The sequence below is a fragment of the Tursiops truncatus genome, chromosome 1, assembly GCF_011762595.2.
Source record: "Tursiops truncatus isolate mTurTru1 chromosome 1, mTurTru1.mat.Y, whole genome shotgun sequence".
NCBI classification, from domain to species: Eukaryota; Metazoa; Chordata; class Mammalia; order Artiodactyla; family Delphinidae; genus Tursiops; species Tursiops truncatus.
In genome coordinates, this window is record NC_047034.1 from 141,820,202 (window position 1) to 141,841,264 (window position 21,063).

Here is a 21,063-nt window from a genome sequence, read left to right on the forward strand (position 1 = left end):
GAATGGGGCAAGTGAATTGCCACACTTAAATTGCTGGTACTCTGTTTTACCTCTTAATTCATATTCGTGCTATATTTTGGAATTACTTCCTTGGGGGTGGCAATTAACCAAGAAACCCTTCAATTCATGTGACTATGTATGGTTCTGTTCCTTATCTACCTCATTCTGGTCTAAATACAGACTATTACATGAGAGTTGTAGGCCAGAATATTTTCGTCTAGAGAAAAAAAAGCAGAATAAACCTAGATCTTTAGAACACCATAGTGCTCTTTTTGTTCAGGGAATACAAAGATTCTATATGGTGATTTCACTAGTTTCTGTTTTAACTGTACAGCACAAAATCAGCAAACTTACTTCACACTTTCAGGATTTTACATACTTTCCACCGCAAGTTCATGCTCTATTTCAGTCCAGAAGATGATATTTTCCCAAGTCAAAGTTGAACATATTCTACTGTCACTCTTCCTCCAGCGGGAATGACAAACTATCACACTTCACTGTACATAGTCTTCGACTATTCTTGGCTCAAAGCCTGATCATCTTTTTCTCGAGATCGATATTCTCACCTTTCTCATCTTCCATGTCTGCCCCATGACTACCGTGGGAATCTGGTTGCTTGCCATTCCTTGTTACTGAATGTCTGAGGATGCAAGCGTCAGGGCTTGGGATCGAGTGTGACAGTGTGCAAGTGGGCTTTGACAAGTTGAGCATAAAAGGCTATGTGAAGTTGTATTTTGGTGAAACAGAGAAAATGTACATTTATGAAATGTTGTTTATTAGACGGGATGTGACGGTGTGCTGAGTTGGTTTGTGAGGCTTGACGTGTATGTGTGTTACTATATAACCACGTAAGGAGCAGAATCTAATCCCCGCCCTAGCCACGGGGAGGCGGTACCCCGAGGCCTTTGCTTAATTCAAACCGGAATAACCTGTTGCGGGACTCCAAGCTGCCGCAGTTGCAGGTTGGCGTCCCCGCCGGCGGCGCGCAGATCTCCGCCCGGTAGTCGCGCGCCCAGCGCCTGACAGGAGGGCAGTCACGTGGTAGCCGCAAAGCGGTGCTTTGCGACCTCGATGACAGGCAAAATGTGCGACAGCTTCGGCGCTGGCCAACCAGGGGCGGAGGCGGCGGCCAGGGAGGAAGCGGAGGAGGCGGAGGCGGCCGTGGCGTTCGCCCGCCTGCTTTTTCGCTCGCTTTCCCCGCCCCCGCCGGTCTTGTCGCCGTTGAAGGGAGCCGGCTGCGCGCTGTCGCAACCAGCCCTCATCCTGGCCGGCGACAGTAAGACCGAACCCACATCCCTACCAACCTCCCTGTTGAGGCGGCTCGGCCTCCGCGGGGCGCAGGCAAGCGGCCCAGGCGCCTGAAGGTTACCGAGTGCATGAGCGCTTAGCCTCCCGCGCTGCCCCGCCCGCCGGCCCGCCGGCCCGCCCGCCGGCTCGCCCGCCAGCCCCTCGGCGCCCGGCGGCGACGGCGGCGGCGGCGGAGACGGCCGCAGGAGGCGCAGTCTCCCGCCCGGGTGCGCGCTTCGCTCCCGGAGCCGCGGAACTCGGCAGCCGCCATGGCGTCCAACATGGACCGAGAGATGATCCTGGCAGATTTTCAGGTGAAGTATCGGGCCCAGTTACCCTTTCACCTCCAACCTCGTGGGTTCCTGGTGCCCAAAGGGTGGCCTCTTCCCAGCGTTTGTTTGAGCACTGCAGTGCTGTGTGGTTTGAGTTTTTATACGGTACCTGACATGAGGTGTGTGTGAGTGTGGTGTGTGTGTGTCTGTGTGTGTGTGTGTGTGTGTGTGTGTGTGTTGTGAACTGTGGGGGACTATGTTATGTTGGGGGTGTGTAGAATGGCTTATGTACGGCTTGAATGGTATTTGTCGAGTGAGTGGGTGTTCTGTCGGGTTGTTTTGTGCGTGGATTGTATTGTTTCCTGTATTATAGGTAGTGTGTAGAATTCGAGGATAAGTGTGGGGCTTTTAAGTATGAGGTGCTTTAGGTGAGGAGTTTTGGGTTTGTGAGGAGGGTGTGCTGTATGGAGTGTGGGTGTGGTGTATTAAGGGGAGAGTAAAAAAGAATGATGGTGAGGAGGTGGTGAGGGTAGCGGGACATTGTGCTGGTTTTGAGGGAGAAATAAACATTTGAGACTGATGCCTTATTGGAGTCTTTGGGATGTAGGAAGAGGAGGAGGCAAATAGACTGTATATATCAATGTATCTTTGCAGTGAGTTCACAAGCTTAATAAATTACCAATTCATATTTGTGGATTCCCTTCCTCTACAGATTTGAACTACTTGGTTGGTGTCCTTTCTCCAGGAGAAATTTTAAGGATGAGCAAAGATTATTTCTTACTGACTCAACTGTAGTGACACTGGCATATAAGTATTTTAGGGAGGACCTTTGAAAGTAGAGCTGTATGCTTCATGAAAGAGTTGGAGTTAGAACTAATACCCTGTAAACACCACTTTTGCCTTTTGATGTTGGAAGAAAATATTGTAGTGAGATATTTTTAACCATTTATTTTGGCATTAACTTAGAAGCTATAGTTCTGTATAGGCAGACGTTTCCCTCCTTTAACACTGCCGTCATTGCACATGGTCTAACGCTAGCATAGTAGGCAATATTTTTCCTTACTGATATTTTGTTGGGCTTTTTTCTTTCTCTAATTTTTAAAGTTACTTATTTTTACAACTAAATATTCTGATGGCCATTTCCAGAGTTTGCTCATTTAATTATTCAAGTCATATCTGCTACATTAGGAATATGCATATATCTGCATTTGATTATACTGTAACTTTCAAACTCAAACAGAAGGAAGTTCTGAAAATAAAAGTTGACCACAAGATTTTGGTGCTTTGTAGGATTAGGATTGGCCTGAGATTTTCTGCCTAATTCTTTCACCTTTTTTTTCATTCTTCAAGTTAGTCTTTTATCTAATGTGGAATGTAGTTGTGTGATAAAGGACTCTATATGTCTAGGAATGATTTTATCCTTTTGTAAAATTGTTCTGCTCTAGTAGGAATGGCTTTAAGCAACAAAAAGTATAGTTTACCTCATTAGAAGCTTTAAGGTAACTGTAACTTTGTTTTGATTTACCAAACTTTTGACTTCCTCTAGTAACTTGTAGCTGTTTGCTCTCTTATTATTTGTGACAATTATTATTATTATTATTTTTTGGCCATGCTGCGTGTCATATGGGATCTTAGATCCCCGACCTGGGATCCAACCCGTGCCCCCTGCAGTGGAAGCTCGGAGTCTTAACCACTGGACTGCTGGGGAAGTTCCTATTTGTGACCATTATTATGCTTAGCTTTATCGGCCAGTCTGGAAATTTAGGATTCCTGCATTCAGAGGCAAAGTAAGATTTTCTGACAAGCATTTGGGATTTTATTTTGATTGCATGAAAACATTCTAATAAGTTTTTTTCTTCAAACCAATAGCAATGCTGTGAACAATTGTTTACAAATTGGAAAAAGCTTATGACATCTGCAGCGAACAATTGTTTTCCAAATGGTGAGAGTTAATTGCATATTGTCAAATAGGCAGGAGAACATTACTGGTAGAATAAAAGTTATTTAGAAAACTATGCACAAGCACGTTAGCCTTTTGTGTACTTTAGGGACCTTGTATTCCTCTTACAAATGATGATTCCAGATGAGTTTATTCTTGTGGACTTGGTTTTAAAATGGATTATTCTTCACTTTGCTGTACACCTGAAACTAGCACAACATTGTAACTCAACTATACTCCAATATGAAATAAAAATTTAAAAAAAGGATTTTTCTTACTTTTAAAAAATATTATGTAAAAGTTTTGTAGAATTGACTTTAAAAAATTAGCATTTATCCAGTTATCAGAAACCAGGCAATTTATTTTGAAAATTATAGCTCAAGACTTGGAATGTAGATGCTTGGATGATACTGGCTTCTTCTATAACTGGGCAAATCAGTTTCCCCAGCCAAAAGTGAGCATAGTAAAATTATGTTGTTTACTTCATATGATTGTGAAAATTAATAATAGTTTTGAGAGCTCAGTGCTGCTCTTGTAGAAAGGGACATGATTTTTAAATGTGACTAGATTTTAAAAATAAATAAGTTTAAGATTTTGATTATTGCTGGAAAATACAATGTCTAAATATGGGAAAGTTTTTGAGAAGGATTTTGTATTCTCTATTTCCACTCAATAAACAAAGGACTTCTGTTGAAATCAGTGGCGGAGTGGCTAACAATCATATGAGGTAAATAGAACATAATTTTACTATTTTCACTTTTGGGTAGGGAAATTGATTTGACCAGTTATAGAAGAAGCCAGTATCATCCAAGCATCTACATTCCAAGTCTTGAGCTATAATTTAAAAAATAAATTGCCTGGTTTCTTGTAATGAGATAAGTAGTGGATGGAAGAGTTCAGCTCAGACTTAATGGGATAGATTTGAGACTTTGTAGGTGAGTGAACTAATTACAAAGCAAATATATTCCAAATTGTCCTCTAAAAGATTTTTTCCCCCAAGTAAGAACTGCTGCCAGTAGGAAAAAAATTTAAATTGTGGTGAAATACACAATAACATAAAATGTGCCATCTTAACCATTTTTATCAGTACGTGTCCAGTTCAGTGACATTAAGTACATTCACATTGTTGTGCAGTCATCACCACCAGCCATCTTCAGAACTCTTTTTATCTTGCAAAACTGTAACTCTCTACCCATTAAACAGTAACTTCCCATTCTTCCTTCTCCCCAGCCCCTGGCAACCACCATTCTTTCTCTGTGAATGTGAATGCTCTAGGTACCTCTAATAAGTGGAATCATACAGTATGTGTTCTTTTGTGACTGGCTTATTTCAGTTAGAATAATGGCCCCAATTTTGTAGCATGTGTCAGAATTTCCTTCCTTTTTAAGGCTGAATAATATTTCATTTTATGTATTTACCATATTTTGTTGATCTGTTCATCTGACAATGGACACTTTTCCCCTATGTTTTGGCTATCATGAATCATTAATGCTGTACATGGATGTACAAATATCTCTTTAAGTCCCTGTTTTTATTCTTTGGGGTATATACCCAGAAGTAGAATTGTTGAATCATATGGTATTTCTATTTTTAATTTTTTTAGGAACCGCCATACTGTTTTACATAGTGGCTGCACCACCAAAAGTTTGAATGGAGAGAATGACAGTGTAGTGTTTAATTAATTTGTAAATTCCACTCTGAGCAAATGAGTTTAGAACTTGGAATAGTCCAACAGAAATCAGCTATAAATGTAAATAGTGTTAGCATAGTATATTGCTGGTAAAGGAATGACTAGACTAGTACACCTACAGTTTTGGCTGACCAGAACCAGGAGGGGGTGTAAAGGAATTTCCTGGGTTTAAAAAACAGGCAGACACTGATGAATCAAGAGAGGTTTTTTTTTTTTCTTCTTCCTTAAAGTTTTTTTTATAACAGATGCATTCAGGTGCAAGTTCCAAATCTTTTTCTTTTTGTAATTGTATAATTCATTAAGGTTGAGGTATAGAGCAAAAATCATTTGATCAAACAAACTTTTGAGACTGTATTCGATTTGCTTACAGATGTGAAAACATTTATCCAAACAAAATTGCGGTTGCTATTTAATAATTTCAGTAATTAGTTACCTCTTACTTTGGGTCTAGATGAACAAAAAAATGAGTCTTCTCCTTCCCCCACCCCTTTAACCTTTCAGTTAATGCCATGGTAAATTCTTTTTCCTCTAAGATACTTTTTTTTACTTATAATTTTCCTTTGGGAACAAAATGAGTGGTGTACCCATTTAGATTAGTGTCACATGTGGGTCTCATGTTTTTCTATTTATGTTTCTTTGTTACTGGTAATATAGATACATAGATCATAGCTCTACTCAAGTGAAGAAAAAATAACTTTCACTAGTAGTAATATTTTCTATCAGACTTTATCATAAACAAAACTTATCTGCCTTTCTAAAAAAGTATTCGTTCTGAATCTAGTTCCATTGGTCACATATTAAGAGTACCTTTATTTCTTCTCTAGTTTGGCACTGATTTTGATGTTACGTTCAGTTGTATATCCTGGATGACACAATTGTGGCTTTGTTTTCTACTCCTGGTCTTTCCAGCTAGTAATACCTTTGCTGCCTAAATTGCTTTGTACATTTACATGTATTGGACTATCACTATGGGATGTAGTGAGTTTTCATTTGCCTATCAACTCCTCTTTGAAGCATGGACTCTTCCATGACACTACTGGTAAGTTACTTGTAGGTAATTTCTGCCCTTTCATTACATTACATTTTTTCCTTCTAAATGAAGCTGTGAATCACTCTTCTTTCTTTTTTAGTTTGACGCAAAGAGATATTTTCTACAAAAGAGGATACCAGACTGCGAGTAGAAATGGTATCGATCCAGACAGATAGGTATCCTTGGTGATGCTGTGGATGAGGGACCAAACTAAGTATTCATGGAACATCATCTTTATTTCCTGGGATGTTACCTTGGGTAGGAGATAGAACTATGGCAGAAAGTAGTCTTGTTAGTATTCTTTCTTTCCTTTCTTCACTGTCCCCTTCATTTTTAGAGGGACAAAGCATATTGTTTTGTGTCTGGATTGTTGGTCATTGGGAAAATAAGGTTTTGGCATGTAGATTAAAGTTTAGTAGTTAGTGGTTAAGAACATGGCCTTTGATGTCAGATTACTTAGATTTAAATCACAGCTCTGCCATTCACTCATCTTGTGATTTTTGACCAGTTACTTCACACCACTTTGCTTCAGTTTTCCCATATGAAAAAAGGGTTAATGTAAAGTGATTAGAACAGGTATCTGACATAGAAAGTGTTTTAATAAATTTTAGCTGTTATTTTCATTGTTGACAGTTTTTTTTTTTTTGCGGTACGCGGGCCTCTCACTGCTGTGGCCTCTCCCGTTGCGGAGCACAGGCTCCGGACGTGCAGGCCCAGCGGCCATGGCCCACGGGCCCAGCTGCTCCGCGGCACGCGGGATCCTCCCGGACCGGGGCACGAACCCGCGTCCCCTGCATCGGCAGGCGGACTCTGAACCACTGAGCCACCGGGGAAGCCCCACTGTTGACAGTTTTAAAGTATGCACTTGTTCTCTGCAGGGGACTTCAGAGATCATCTATTTCTAGCTTCTCATTTTGCCTTTCGTGGACGTTGAGACCCTGAAAAAGGAAGTGACTTGTCCACGGTCATGAACTGGTTTGAAACAAAGATTTTATCCAGGTGTACATAAGAGTGTTCATTTTCTAGCTTAATTTGTCAAATAGCTTGGACGTTTAGAGGAAAATGAGACCCACCACTTAGAAATTTGTCCAAATTGTTAAAACTTACATAGAAAATAAATTAACAGTGCCTGGCATATAGCAGACATGCCAGCAGGAAGGGAAGGAGGGAGGGAAGGTGGGAAGGAGGAAGGGAGGAAGGGAGGGACTGATCGTTCCTAAACTGCCATTCCAGTTCAGTGCCATGCTTCTAAGCTCACAGGTGATCAGAAGCCATGGAATGGAGAGACTTCAGATTTGTTGAGCATGGTTCGGTTGATGCCTGTTGTTTGCCAGACAGGTTTTATGGACTCTGTAGTTCAGGGGTCAGGAAATTGTAGCCTGTTAGCTGGTTGCCTGTTTTTATACATAAAGATTTATTGGCACACTCATTTACCTATTGTCTATGACTGCTCTCTTGCTGCAGTGACAGAGGTGAGTAGTTGAGACAGAGACTTCATGGCCCACAAGCTTGAGATATTTACTATTTGAGCTTTTAAGATAAAGTTATCTACGTCCCCCACCCACCTGAAATCAATACTTTCTTTTGAAATCAATACTTTTCTTTCTAGGTTTTAGTAACTGCAAAGTGTTAGAACATTTGAATGCCTCACAGGTACACATGGTTACTTCTCTATAGGAGGCAGTTAGAACATTGCACTTAGGCAGACTAGAGCACTTGTTTTTGTGCTTTGTTTTGGCTGTGGTTTTCTGAGCAAGTCATTTATCCTTTCTGGGTGTCAGTTATTCAGTCTATAAAATGTAGATCTGCTTAGACCCATATCTACTTGAACACAGAAGATTAGACTAGATTAGGTGTTCAAATAGAGTCTGGATAATCAGTTGGCAGCAGTGGGGTTGAGGACATTCAGTTATAGTTTAAGTAATTTATCTAGCTTAGGGGTCAGCAAACTACATCCTGAGGGCCAAATCACCAGATTTTTTGTCAGCAAGTCTTATTGGAAGGCAGTCTTTCATGTTCATTTACATACTGTCTCTGGCCACTTTTGCCCTCATTAGCAGAGTTGAATAGTTGATTGCATGACCTGCAAAGCCCAGTATATTTACCCTGCCCCATATAGGAAAGTTTACTGATCCCTGGTCTAGATAAGTGGTTTTCAACTTTGAATGATTTCTGTTCCCCAGAGAACATTAGACAATTTCTAGAGAAATTTTTGGCTATCACAACTGTGGGGTGCTAATAGCATTTAGTGGGTAGAGGCCAGGGGTTCTGTTAAACATTGTATAATGCAGTAGACATCTTGTGACAATGAAGAATTATCTGCCCAAGAATTTCAGTAATTCTGAAAACCCTTGATCTAAATCAGTGGTTCTCAAACTTTAGCTTGCATAAGAATAAGTGGGAGGGCTTGTTAAATCACAGATTACTGGAGCCCAGAATTGTTGATTCAGTGGATCTTGGGTGGGGCCTGCAAATTTGCATTTCTGCCAGGTTCCCAGGTTATGCTGATGTTGCTGGATCCAAGGACTACACTTGAGAAAAACTGATCTAGATGATTTTTGAGGTTACATCCATTCCTGTGATTGATTGATTTTGTGATCTTAAGTACTCTTCCATTTTTTGACTTAGGAAAATTTGAGTTTTTCAGTATATACTTGATGCTCATAATAAAACATGCTGTTTCATGACTCCACATGTTTGAACCCGTAGTTTTCCGTGTCCCTTTGGAAAACTTCTATTTATTGTTCAAAATTATTGCCTACCTTTTGTTTATAAAACATCAGTACTCTGTGCCCAGTTAGTGTTAATCATTTCTTCTTATATATCTTGTACATATTTCTTTTATATCAGAAATAAGAGAATTTCTCAAAAAATTCTGAAAAGTTTCTGAAATTCTCAAAAATTTCTCTTTTGAGTCTTATATCAGATTGTCAGTAATCACTTAACATGTTTCTTTTCCCTACTGTCAGCTCTGAGTGAACAGCTGCTTGGGTCTTAACCACTGTTCCTATAGTATCTATTAAGAGGTGCTCCGTGAATATTTTTTGAAGAAATATTATGAATATTGGCTGTTATGGTACAAGTAAATGGAGTAGAATTGTAAATTATGTATTTTTAAGCATCTACCATTTTCTGACATATGGTTTTGAATAAGAAACTCTGTCACTGTGAGAATAAAAATTAGACTAGTTTATTAAATTGAGGGTTATAACTTCAAGGTGACCCATTTATAGAGAAGTACAAAACACCCACACTCTGTTTTAGCTTTTATAGAGTGCTCAGTAAGTTAATGTGACAAAATATATGGCCTGAGGCCATATTTGTAAAGTTTGAATGCTGTTACTGAATTGCTACATGTTAGCCATTCTTCCTGATTATGTTTTCACTCTCAAACTGTTTTTTAAGGCAGAAATTCTAATTTCAAATAAAAATTGCTTACCATGTTAAATCATTAGTCATTGACTTCTAGGTAAGTTTGAGATAATTGCAAGAAGCAAAATTAACAGAATAATTGTACCTGTCTTTATACTTATTTGTGGTTATAGAGGAATAATTGAGATAGAAAGAATGAGATGTCAAGTTGTGGTAAGGAAAAGTGGAAAAGTTTGCAGGTTATGTGTACCTTAATGGCATTAGAGTTAGGTTCCAGTCACCTGTTTTTTTTCCCTCTGCAGTTCACCTGGTTTAATGACTGAAGTTGAAAAGTGTTAGTGAGAGGAAAGTTTTGTCTCTTGTGTCCTCCTGGCTCCCCATTCTCTTTCTCCCAAGGGAAAAGTAGTGGTTGAACTTTTTTTTTTTTAAGCCAATTTTAGTGATATTCTTTGGCATCTAGTTAAAGTGAGATGGAAACACAATTGAGCATTTTTATTTTAGGTTTAATGAGGAAGGAATAATAATATTAGCATATAGCTTTTGATTGATTTGTATGTGCCAGATATTGTGCTAGGTTCTTTTTTTTTTTTTTTTTAAGTTGATATGTTGTATTCTCAATTTTATTCAGTTCAAAAAATTTTCTTTTTTTTTTTTGGCCACAAGGCATTCAGGATCTTAGTTCCCCGACTAGGGATCGAACCTGTGCCCCCTACAGTGGAAGCGCGGGAGACTTAACCACTGGACCGCCAGGGAAGTCCCTGTGCTAGGTTCTTAACATCTAAATTCTGCAGTGACCCTGTCTTAGGATCCAGAGATACAGTTCTCCGTGGCTTCTGTAATGTCTTGTGAGCACAGGCACTGACTTTTTGCTCCTGACTATGTTTTCAAGGATATTTGTATAGTGAGCAGCTTTGGAAGACAGAGGTAATGTCTCTCTCTGGAGCAAAGAGCAGGCATGCATAGTATCTATTTTAAAAGATTTGGGTTCTCTAGGCTCTAGGTTCCTCTTCTGTAACACAGTCCACTGTGTGTGCAGGTATCACTTGGCCTACTTTGTGTCACCCTGTGGGAAATGGGACTGGGAAACTGTGCAAGAAAATTCTGATATTCTGACTACAAATATTGCCATGAGTCATAAAGTTCATTGTCTCCAACCCAGGAGTCTAGCTCTTCTGCCAGCATCTATGAAACTGACAGGCTCTAACTTAGTTTGCAAGTAGGGTAAAAATCTCAGATCCTTCTCTGCTCTTAATAGTTCTGGCAACAAGGATGGGATGTTGACAGAAACATAGGTTTTGGAAGAGGAAGGGTGAGGGCCTTATAGGCTGGTTAATAATTTGAGGGAAGTCCATGGGAATTAGTAGTGAACATGTTGACAAAATTGTTAAGTGGTTCTCTACTTCCTTGCCTGTTAATGAGGAGGAATTAAGGAGGTGGTTGCAGACTGACTACCAGGAAGTAGGTTCAAAGACAGCTGCCTGAACATTCCTCTGGTTGAGGCTAACTCTCAACAACCCTCAAATATCCTCTCTGATAGAGGGAATTTTTTTCACCAGTCTGTCAGTCAGACTCAAGTTCAGACTCCTCACAATGTAACAACTAGCACTAAGATTTGTCCTGGCTGGGCAGAAGGCTCTGCCTCCTTTCAGACATTTACAGATGTGTGTAATTTGCAGTTGCTGTGGGCAGAAAGCAAAGTTGTTAGAACTTTCACTAGTTTGTCTGAGAGATAAGAGGATGGGGGTACAGAATGTCTTGTGGCTCAGCCGCTCCTTTGGGCCCCTCCTTCCCAACTTCACTGTCTGAAGCAAAGGCACTGACTCAATGAGGTCCTCAATTTATTGAGGTTTCCCTAAACCTTGTCCTGGTTCACCAGTGGTTCAGCCAAGCTGAAACTGATTGTGTCTGCTCATCTTTTGTGGCTGTTCAGCCTTTGCACCAGCTATGCAGACTGGTAATGACTGTAATTGCTGTGTTCAGTGGACAGAACGCAAGGCTGTTCTTATAGGTCTGGCCTGTACTCTCCTTCATGAACTTGTATTTTTGCTGACCCTTGGCATGTTGCCAACGGCCTAGCTATTTGGTCTGCCACTTGGAAACTATAGACTGGCAGATTAAAGACTGCTTTCTTTGAAGCTGTGAACTATGGAAACAAATTATAGCTGCTGATCAGACTGTCTGGATCACTCATGTAGATGCCCACAGTAAGGGCCTTTTCTCTGATGAAGCCCCCTGGAATCAAGCTTCTGATTGAGCCTGCACTGCCCAGAGCCATCATTGTTGCCAGGATCCGTCATTGTATCAGATGTGACAGCATATCAACTGTCATAAAGTGTGTAAAGTAAAAGACTATATTTCTGATGCAGGGGGTACCATTGCATGCCAGACTTGTGACTCCTGCCAAAAGTTGACCTGTTTGCCATATAATGAGAGAAGCTACATTACATGGGATGTGGCCCCTGCCTGTTTTGGCAGATTAAATAAATTGGGCCTTTGACCTCCCTCTCTGAGGTATCAGTGGTGCCTCACTGCTGTTGACACTTTTTCTGGTAGTGTTGTTGTTGTTTTTAGTCCAGTTAGCTGACTGGCTACACCATTTTGACCCTTGAAACTAATTGTGTTATGCTTTCCAGCTTTCTGGACCATTTGCAGTCTGGCAGTGGTGCACTTTTTATTGCACCATTTTTATTGTATTAGTGAGCTGATAGTCAAGATATTTGAGGGGCCTTTCATGCCCTCTGCCATTCACAGGCATTTGGTATGTGGACAAATGTTGACTGCTGGAATAACTTCCTCCTCAGTAAGCCAGTTTGGTCACTGAATGCAGCTATCTCCAGAAAGGGATCATTTCATCTTGGCTACTTCCTGGGTAACGATCAGAGTGGAAGGGGTGGGAGGTTATGTAGCTCTATTTTGAAAATTCAGGATTCCACCCTGACCATTTCTGGGCATGATGCTTCTTTATTTCTCCTAGCAGCAACTCACTGCCAGCCTGTTGATATACCTACTGTGTGGCAGCTTGCCTAAAGGTGGTGTAGGGGATTTAAACTGAATTCTGGTTCAGCTACCTGGGTTTTCTTGTTGGGTTGACATGGTCCTAGATCATAAGGATAATGACCACTTGGTTGAGTACACTGCTTGCTGAGCCTCCCTATGGTGGCTTATGTGGATCAGTAGGGACCATAAATGGGTTTCTGTACATTTTATGAAAATTCCCTTGACCATCTTGCACCTGACATTTCCAGGTAAAAGGCCTGCGTGTAATTAGGAGATGATTGAAAGAAGATGAAATTATAGCTACTGGAAGGGGACATATGATTTTGTGGCAGTGGAGGTAAAGCAACAATCTTGACGCCTGGGGAAGGATCGCCTTAGACCCCAGAAAGTTCGGGGAAAGGAAAGACATTAATGTTCTTTGTTTTTCTGAACCGAACTTGAAGCCTTCCTTATGAAGGAAAATGCCTGGTACAGCTCTTCCAAACTGTTGCAGGCACATTCAACTCAGTCGACTGCTGGGTCTGCCAAACCCCATTAGAGGGCTCTGATAGCTATTTGATTGTCATTCCTCTTAACCTTACTGAAAGGTCTATTGGAAATACCAGGGGTTGGCCCTCAGCTTTTTTACCTTCTTGCAAAACACCTGTCAACACTTCCTGATGCCTACCCCACCCCCATACTATAGCCTTCACTCAGAGATTCTGGAGGGCAGATTACTGGTGGCCTGCACAAATGGGACAGTTTAGATTAACTTCATTAATTCCTTTCAAAAACAAGGACTAGGCTCAGTTGCTGGAATTGAACTGGGAACCCTAAGGACCACCACTTGGATGGGAGGCCATGTTAGGACACAAGTTGACAGTGCCTCCCAGACTGATATAGGTCCCACTTGGAAGGACCCAACAATTGTAAACAACCCACTCTATGTAGGTGCACTGTGTCTGCCCTGAGGACTGTATTTCGTACGTGGAAACCAGGCATTAATTTGCCTCCCTCCTAAAAATATGGACTCTTGCACCTTTTGAATGGTTAAGTAAACACCACCAGTAGATCTTGTAGCCTTCACATGACTGCGGAGATATCTCAAAAATGAGAGCCTATCCTTGGTTCCTTGGGGAAGCTTCCCAGAGTGATTTCTGATTTGTTATTTATGTGCACCCTGTGGACAGTTATCTCTCTGAGGGAAGTCATTCAATTAGAATAGGTATTTCAAAATTTGTTCCTAACGTTTTAGCTGAAGTGGCCCTGGAAAGCATTCAGGTCAGCCTCAAGTCACTGACCAGAGTTGTTATGGTTGATAAAATTGCCCTACACTTCTTCCTTCTGGGCCAGGGCAGAGTTTGTATAATTGTTAATTCATTCTGTTGTTCCTGGATTAATGCTTTTGGCCAAGTGGAAAGGTTAATACAGAAACTTAGGGAGAATGCTGTCAGACTCTCTTTTCTGAGGTAAACCCTCATGACTTATCAGATTTCTTCATCTTATTTGGGTGTGGAACCCTGAGAAACATGGATGAAATAAATTCTGAAGGTTGGCCTCATCCTGTTGGCTGTTGATAGTCGCCTAATTAAATGCTATACGAGACAAATTAAATGGATTTAGTCATAGTCTCTGTCAGATTAATCAGAGTGGCTGTTGGAGTGGCATACTTATGAGAAGCCAGAGTGTTCAGTGGTGAAGACGGTTAGGAGTAATGGGTAGATATTTTTGGGAGATAGTTCCCTGTGTGTCTCTTCTATTTCTGCACATCTTATGAACAGAGACATTGATTGTTCCAGATTATCTTTTCAAGGGTGTTGGACTGTTACCAGCCTAGATAATTTCTCCTTCCAGACCAAAGGGCAAGTTTGCTTACAGCCTGGAAGATAAAGATACTTTGATCCCCCAAAGCAAAGCGTCCTCGTGCTTACTGTCCATTATAAAAGATTCATGTTCCTTAAGCTCGAGGTTCCTCTCGTAATGCAGATCTACTGCATGTGCAGGTGTCACCTGGAGCACTCTGTCACCCTGTGGGAAATGGGACTTGGGAACCAGTGCTAGAAAATGCTGACACTCTGGCTGCTGCTCTTGCCCTGATTAATAAAGTACTTTGTCCTTGACCTAGATGTCGTGAGTCTTCGTCCAGCATCCATGAAATTGTAACAAGCTGCATTGTTAGCTTGCAAGTAAGTATGGTGGAATATTTGATCTTTCACAGTTCTTACCACTGTGAAAGGTTGATGATCCCCCATTTTACAGATTGAATTTGGACCTAATCTGTGATAGCTCTTGTTGTATTCCCATTTTAAAGATGAAAAAGTAGAGGTGTAAAGAGGTTAAGTAATTACCTAATGACAAGTAGTCATAACAAGGCTGGGTTTGGAACTCAGGTCTGCTTTACTCCAAAGTCAAGTCCATGATCTTATATATCCACATTTCTCAAATGGGTGTGCTAAGGAGTAATCAAAGCTACAGAATAAATATGCACATCTTCTTGTAGCACCAATTTACTAGAATAGCTTAAAAAGAAATATGCTTTTTAAAAATTAAAAACAATTATCATGAAGTAAATATAAAATTTGCATGAATTTTAAATAGAAAATGAAATTTCAAAGAAATTGTAAACATGTATGTAGCCTGGTTTTTGCGTCATCTCCTCCCCTCCTCCCATGAGGGAACATGCTTTCCTTCCTGTATCATTCTGACTACAGTAGTGTAAAAAATTAATAAGTAGTGCACTTTACAAGGTTGCCTTTTAAAGAAACAAATCAAAGACGCATCCGGTTATTTTTTGATTCCTTCATACTGTTGTAGCTTTGTGAAACACAAAAAAGTAGAACAAAGTTTTTCTGGTGTCCCTGGATTTACTGAGGCTAATAGAGGGATCAAAGAAGAAAAAACTGGAATTCATTGACTTCTTATCTTGAAGTTGTATGTGGCAGTGGTTTCTGTTGGGATTACTTAGTACTTCAGCAAGAGATTATCCTGTCACTGGTATTTTTTTACTTCACTTTTACATTTATCAGTATCTATAAAGTATTGTGTATCTATATCTATGCTAAGTAAATTTGCATTATTTTGGGGAGTGCTGTCAGTTTCGATATTTTCCTGAGGTCCTAGTAGTGGGACTTGAAACTAAAGTATAGTTGTCCCTCAGTATCCATGGGGGGTTGGTTTCAGAAGTCTCTGAAGATACCGAAATCTGAGGATGCTCAAGTCCCTTATGTAAGATGGCGTAGTACAATGAATACAGGGGGCTCTCATTATCTGCAGGTTTCACATCCTTGGATACTGTAATGACATAGTGGCAAAAGTAATAGAATTGATTCCAGTTAAGGCAAGCTGATCCCAAGTTGATACACACGAACTTCGTTTTACACTGCATTGTATTTAAGAAAAGGAAAACATTACTTAATGATTATTATGGGATAATGTAGTAAGAGATATTTTGCCAGGGCTCACTGTATATTTGATGAAATTAAATACTTAGGGTTTTTAAGTGTGATAATGCATTGGGTTATGTTAAAAAAATGTCCTGCAGGAGTTGAGGAAGGTGGCGGAAGAGTAAGACGTAGAGGTCACCTTCCTCCCCACAGATACATCAGAAATACATCTGCATGTGGAACTGCTCCTATAGAACACCCACAGAACGTTGGCAGAAGACCTCAGACCTCCCAAAAGGCAAGAAACTCCCCACATACCTGGGTAGGGCAAAAGAAAAAAGAAAAAAACAGAGACTAAAGAATAGGGACGGGACCTGCACCAGTGGGAGGGAGCTGTGAAGGAGGAAAGGTTTCCACACACTAGGAAGCCCCTTCGCGGGCGGAGACTGTGGGTGGCAGAGGGGGGAAGCTTCGAAGCCGCGAAGGACAGCTCAGCAACAGAGGTGCGGAGGGTAAAGCGGAGAGATTCCTGCACAGAGGATCGGTGCCAACCAGCACTCACCAGCCTGAGAGGCTTGTCTGCTCACCTGCCGGGGCGGGCGGGGGCTGGGAGCTGAGGCTCGGGCTTCGGTCGGATCGCAGGGAGAGGACTGGGGTTGGCGGCGTGAACACAGCCTGAAGGGGTTAGTGCAACACGGCTAGCCGGGAAGGAGTCTGGGAAAAAGCCTGAACCAGCCAAAGAGGCAAGAGAATTTTTCTTCCCTTTGTTTCCTGGTGCGCGAGGAGAGGGGATTAAAAACGCTACTTAAAGGAGCTCCAGAGACGGGTGCGAGCCGCGGCTAACAGCACGGACCCCAGATGCGGGCATGAGACGCTAAGGCTGCTGCTGCCGCCACCAAGAAGCCTGTGTGCGAGCACAGGTCACTATCCACACCTCCCCTACCGGGAGCCTGTGCAGCCCGCTGCTGCCAGGGTCCCGTGATCCAGGGACAATTTACCCGGGAGAACGCACGGTGCGCCTTAGACTGGTGCAACGTCACGCCGGCGTCTGCCTCCGCAGGCTCCCCCCACACTCCGTGCCCCTCCTTCCCACCTGGCCTGAGTGAGCCAGAGCCCCTGAATCAGCTGCTCCTTTAACACCGTCCTGTCTGAGCGAAAAACAGACACCCTTAGGCGACCTACATGCAGAGGCGGGACCAAATCCAAAGCTGAACCCTGGGAGCTGTGTGAACAAAGAAGAGAAAGGGAAATTTCTCCCAGCATCCTCGGGAGCAGCGGATTAAATCTCCACAATCAACTTGATGTATCCTGTGTCTGTGGAATACCTGAATACACAACGAATCATCCCAAATTGAGGAGGTGGACTTGGAGAGCAAGATATATTATATTTTCCCCTTTTCCTCTTTTTGTGAGTGTGTATGCTTCTGTGTGAGATTTTGCCTGTAAAGCTTTGCTTTCACCATTTGCCCTAGGGTTCTGTCCGTTGGTTTTTTTTTTTTTTTACTTAAAAATTTTTTTAATAATTATTTTTTATTTTAATAACTTTATTTTATTTTATTTTACTTTATTTTTATTTTATCCTCATTCTTTCTTTTCCTTTCTTTTCTTTTCTTTTCTTTCTACTTTTTCTCCCTTTTATTCTGAGCCGTGTGGATGAAAGGCTCTTGGTGCTGCAGCCAGGACTCAGTGCTCTGCCTCTGGGGTGGGAGAGCCAACTTCAGGACACTGGTCCACAAGAGACCTCCCAGCTCCACATAATATCAAATGGCGAAAATCTCCCAGAGATCTCCATCTCAACACCAAGACCCAGCTTCACTCAGCGACCAGCAAGCTACAGTGCTGGACACCCTATGCCAAACAACTAACAAGACAGGAACACAACCCCACCCATTAGCAGAGAGGCTGCCTAAAATCATAATAAGGCCACAGACACCCCAAAGCACACCACCAGACGTGGACCTTCCTACCAGAAAGACAAGAACCAGCCTCATCCACCAGAACACAGGCACTAGTCCCCTCCACCAGGAAGCCTACACAACCCACTGAACCAACTTTAGCCACTGGGGACAGACACCAAAAACAGTGGGAACTACGAACTTGCAGCCTGCAAAAAGGAGACCCCAAACACAGTAAGATAAGCAAAATGAGAAGACAGAAAAACACACAGCAGTTGAAGGAGCAAGGTTAAAACCCACCAGACCTAACAAATGAAGAGGAAATAGGCAGTCTACCTGAAAAAGAATTCAGAATAATGATAGTAAAGATGATCCAAAATCTTGGAAATAGAATAGACAAACTGCAAGAAACATTTAACAAGGACCTAGAAGAACTAAAGAGGAAGCAAGCCATGATGAACAACACAATAAATGAAATTAAAAATACTCTAGATGGGATCAGTAGCAGAATAACTGAAGCAGAAGAACGGATAAGTGAGCTGGAAGATAAAATAATGGAAATAACTACTGCAGAGCAGAATAAAGGAAAAAGAATGAAAGAAACGGAGGACAGTCTCAGAGACCTCTGGGACAACATTAAACGCACCAACATTAGAATTATAGGGGTCCCAGAAGAAGAGAAAAAGAAAGGGGCTGAGAAAATATTTGAAGAGATTATAGTTGAAAACGTCCCTAATATGGGAAAGGAAATAGTTAATCAAGTCCAGGAAGCACAGAGAGTTCCATACAGGATAAATCCAAGGAGAAACACGCCAAGGCACATACTAATCAAACTGTCAAAAGTTAAATACAAAGAAAACATTAAAAGCAGCAAGGGAAAAACAACAAATAACACACAAGGGAATCCCCATAAGGTGAACAGCTGATCTTTCAGCAGAAACTCTGCAAGCCAGAAGGGACTGGCAGGACATATTAAAGTGATGAAGGAGAAAAACCTACAACCAAGATTACTCTACCCAGCAAGGATCTCATTCAGATTTGATGGAGAAATTAAAACCTTTACAGACAAGCAAAATCTGAGAGAGTTCAGCATCACCAATCGGACTTTAAAACAAATGCTAAAGGAACTTCTCTAGGCAGGAAACACAGGGGAAGGAAAAGACCTACAATAACAAACCCAGAACAGTTAAGAAAATGGGAACAGGAAAATACATATCGATAATTACCTTAAATGTAAATGGATTAAATGTTCCCACCAAGACATAGACTGACTGAATGCATACAAAAACAAGACCCATATATATGCTGTCTACAGGTGACCCACTTCAGACCTAGGGACACATACAGACTGAAAGTGAGGGGATGGAAAAAGATATTCCATGCAAATGGAAAGAAAAAGAAAGCAGGAGTAGCAATTCTTATATCAGACAAAACAGACTTTAAAATAAAGACTATTACAAGAGACAAAGAAGGATACTACATGATGATCAAGGGATCGATCCAAGAAGAAGATATAACAATTGTAAATATTTATGCACCCATGATAGGAGCACGTCTATACATAAGGCAAATACTAACAGCCATATAAGGGGAAATCGACAGTAACACATTCATAGTGCGGGACTTTAACACCCCACTTTCACCAATGGGCAGATCATCCAAAATGAAAATAAATAAGCACAAGCTTTAAATGATACATTAAACAAGGTGGACTTAATTGATATTTATAGGACATTCCATCCAAAAACAACAGAATGCACATTTTTCTCAAGTGCTCATGGAACATTCTCCAGGATAGATCATATCTTGGGTCACAACTCAAGCCTTGGTAAATTTAAGAAAATTGAAATCGTATCAAGTATCTTTTCTGACCACAACACTATGAGACTAGATATCAGTTACAGGAAAAGATCTGTAAAAAATACAAACACATGGAGGCTAAACTATACACTACTTAATAACGAAGTGATCACTGAAGAAATGAAAGAGGAACTCAAAAAATACCTAGAAACAAATGGCAAGGGAGACATGATGACCCCAAACCTATGGGATGCAGCAAAAGCAGTTCTAAGAGGGAAGTTTATAGCAATACAATGCTACCTTAAGAAACAGGAAACATCTCAAATAAACAACCTAACTGTGCACCTAAAGCAATTCGAGAAAGAAGAACAAAAAAACCCCAAAGTTAGCAGAAGGAAAGAAATCATAAAGATCAGATAAGAAATAAGTGAAAAAGAAATGAAGGAAATGATAGCAAGGATCAGTAAAACTGAAAGCTGGTTCTTTGAGAAGATAAAATTGATAAACCATTAGCCAGACTCATCAAGAAAAGGAGGGAGAAGACTCAAGCCAATAGCATTAGAAATGAAAAAGAAGTAACAACTGACACTGCAGAAATACAAAGGATCATGAGAGATTACTACAAGCAACTCTGTCAATAAAATGAACAACCTGGAAGAAATGGACAAATTCTTAGAAATGCACAACCTGCTGAGACTGAACCACGAAGAAATAGAAAATATAAACAGACCAATCACAAGCACTGAAATTGAAACTCTGATTAAAAATCTTCCAACAAACAAAAGCCCAGGACAAGATGGCTTCACAGGCGAATCCTATCAAATACTTAGAGAAGAGCTAACACCTATCCTTCTCAAACTCTTCCAAAATATAGCAGAGGGAGGAACACTCCCAAACTCATACTACAAAGCCACCATCACCCTGATACCAAAACCAGACAAAGATGTCACAATGAAAGAAAACTACAGGCCAATATCACTGATGAACTTAGATGTAAAAATCTATGTAAAAGGATTCTTCAATATACGCAAATCAATCAGTGTGATACAGCATATTAACAAATTGAAGGAGAAAAACCATATGATCATCTCAATAGATGCAGAGAAAGCTTTCGACAAAATTCAACACCCATTTATGATAAAAACGCTGCAGAAAGTAGGCATAGAGGGAACTTGCCTCAACATAAGAAAGGCCATGTATGACAAACCCACAGCCAACATCATCCTCAATGGTGAAAAACTGAAAGCATTTCCACTAAGATCAGGAACAAGACAAGGTTGCCCACTCTCACCACTCTTATTCAACATAGTTTTGGAAGTTTTAGCCACAGCAATCAGAGAAGAAAAAGAAATAAAAGGAATCCAAATCAGAAAAGAAGAAGTAAAGCTGTCACTGTTTGCAGATGACATGATACTATAC

At 40.9% G+C, this 21,063-nt stretch overlaps 1 protein-coding gene across 7 annotated transcripts in view; it reads left to right on the plus strand.

Moving 5' to 3' along the window:
• Positions 1-1,144: 1,144 nt before the first annotated feature.
• Positions 1,145-21,063, plus strand: part of FAF1 (Fas associated factor 1) — a 494,094-nt gene continuing 474,175 nt past the window's right edge. For 3 of the 7 annotated variants that reach the window (XM_073789929.1, XM_019937835.3, XM_073789930.1), the window contains exon 1: positions 1,145-1,601. In XM_073789929.1, coding sequence (XP_073646030.1) covers positions 1,557-1,601 — 45 coding nt within the window. In that variant the 5' untranslated portion in view covers positions 1,145-1,556. The remainder of the gene's footprint in view (positions 1,602-21,063) is intronic. The other 4 variants (XM_073789937.1, XM_033866975.2, XM_019937834.3 and 1 more) reach the window with 4 other exon arrangements.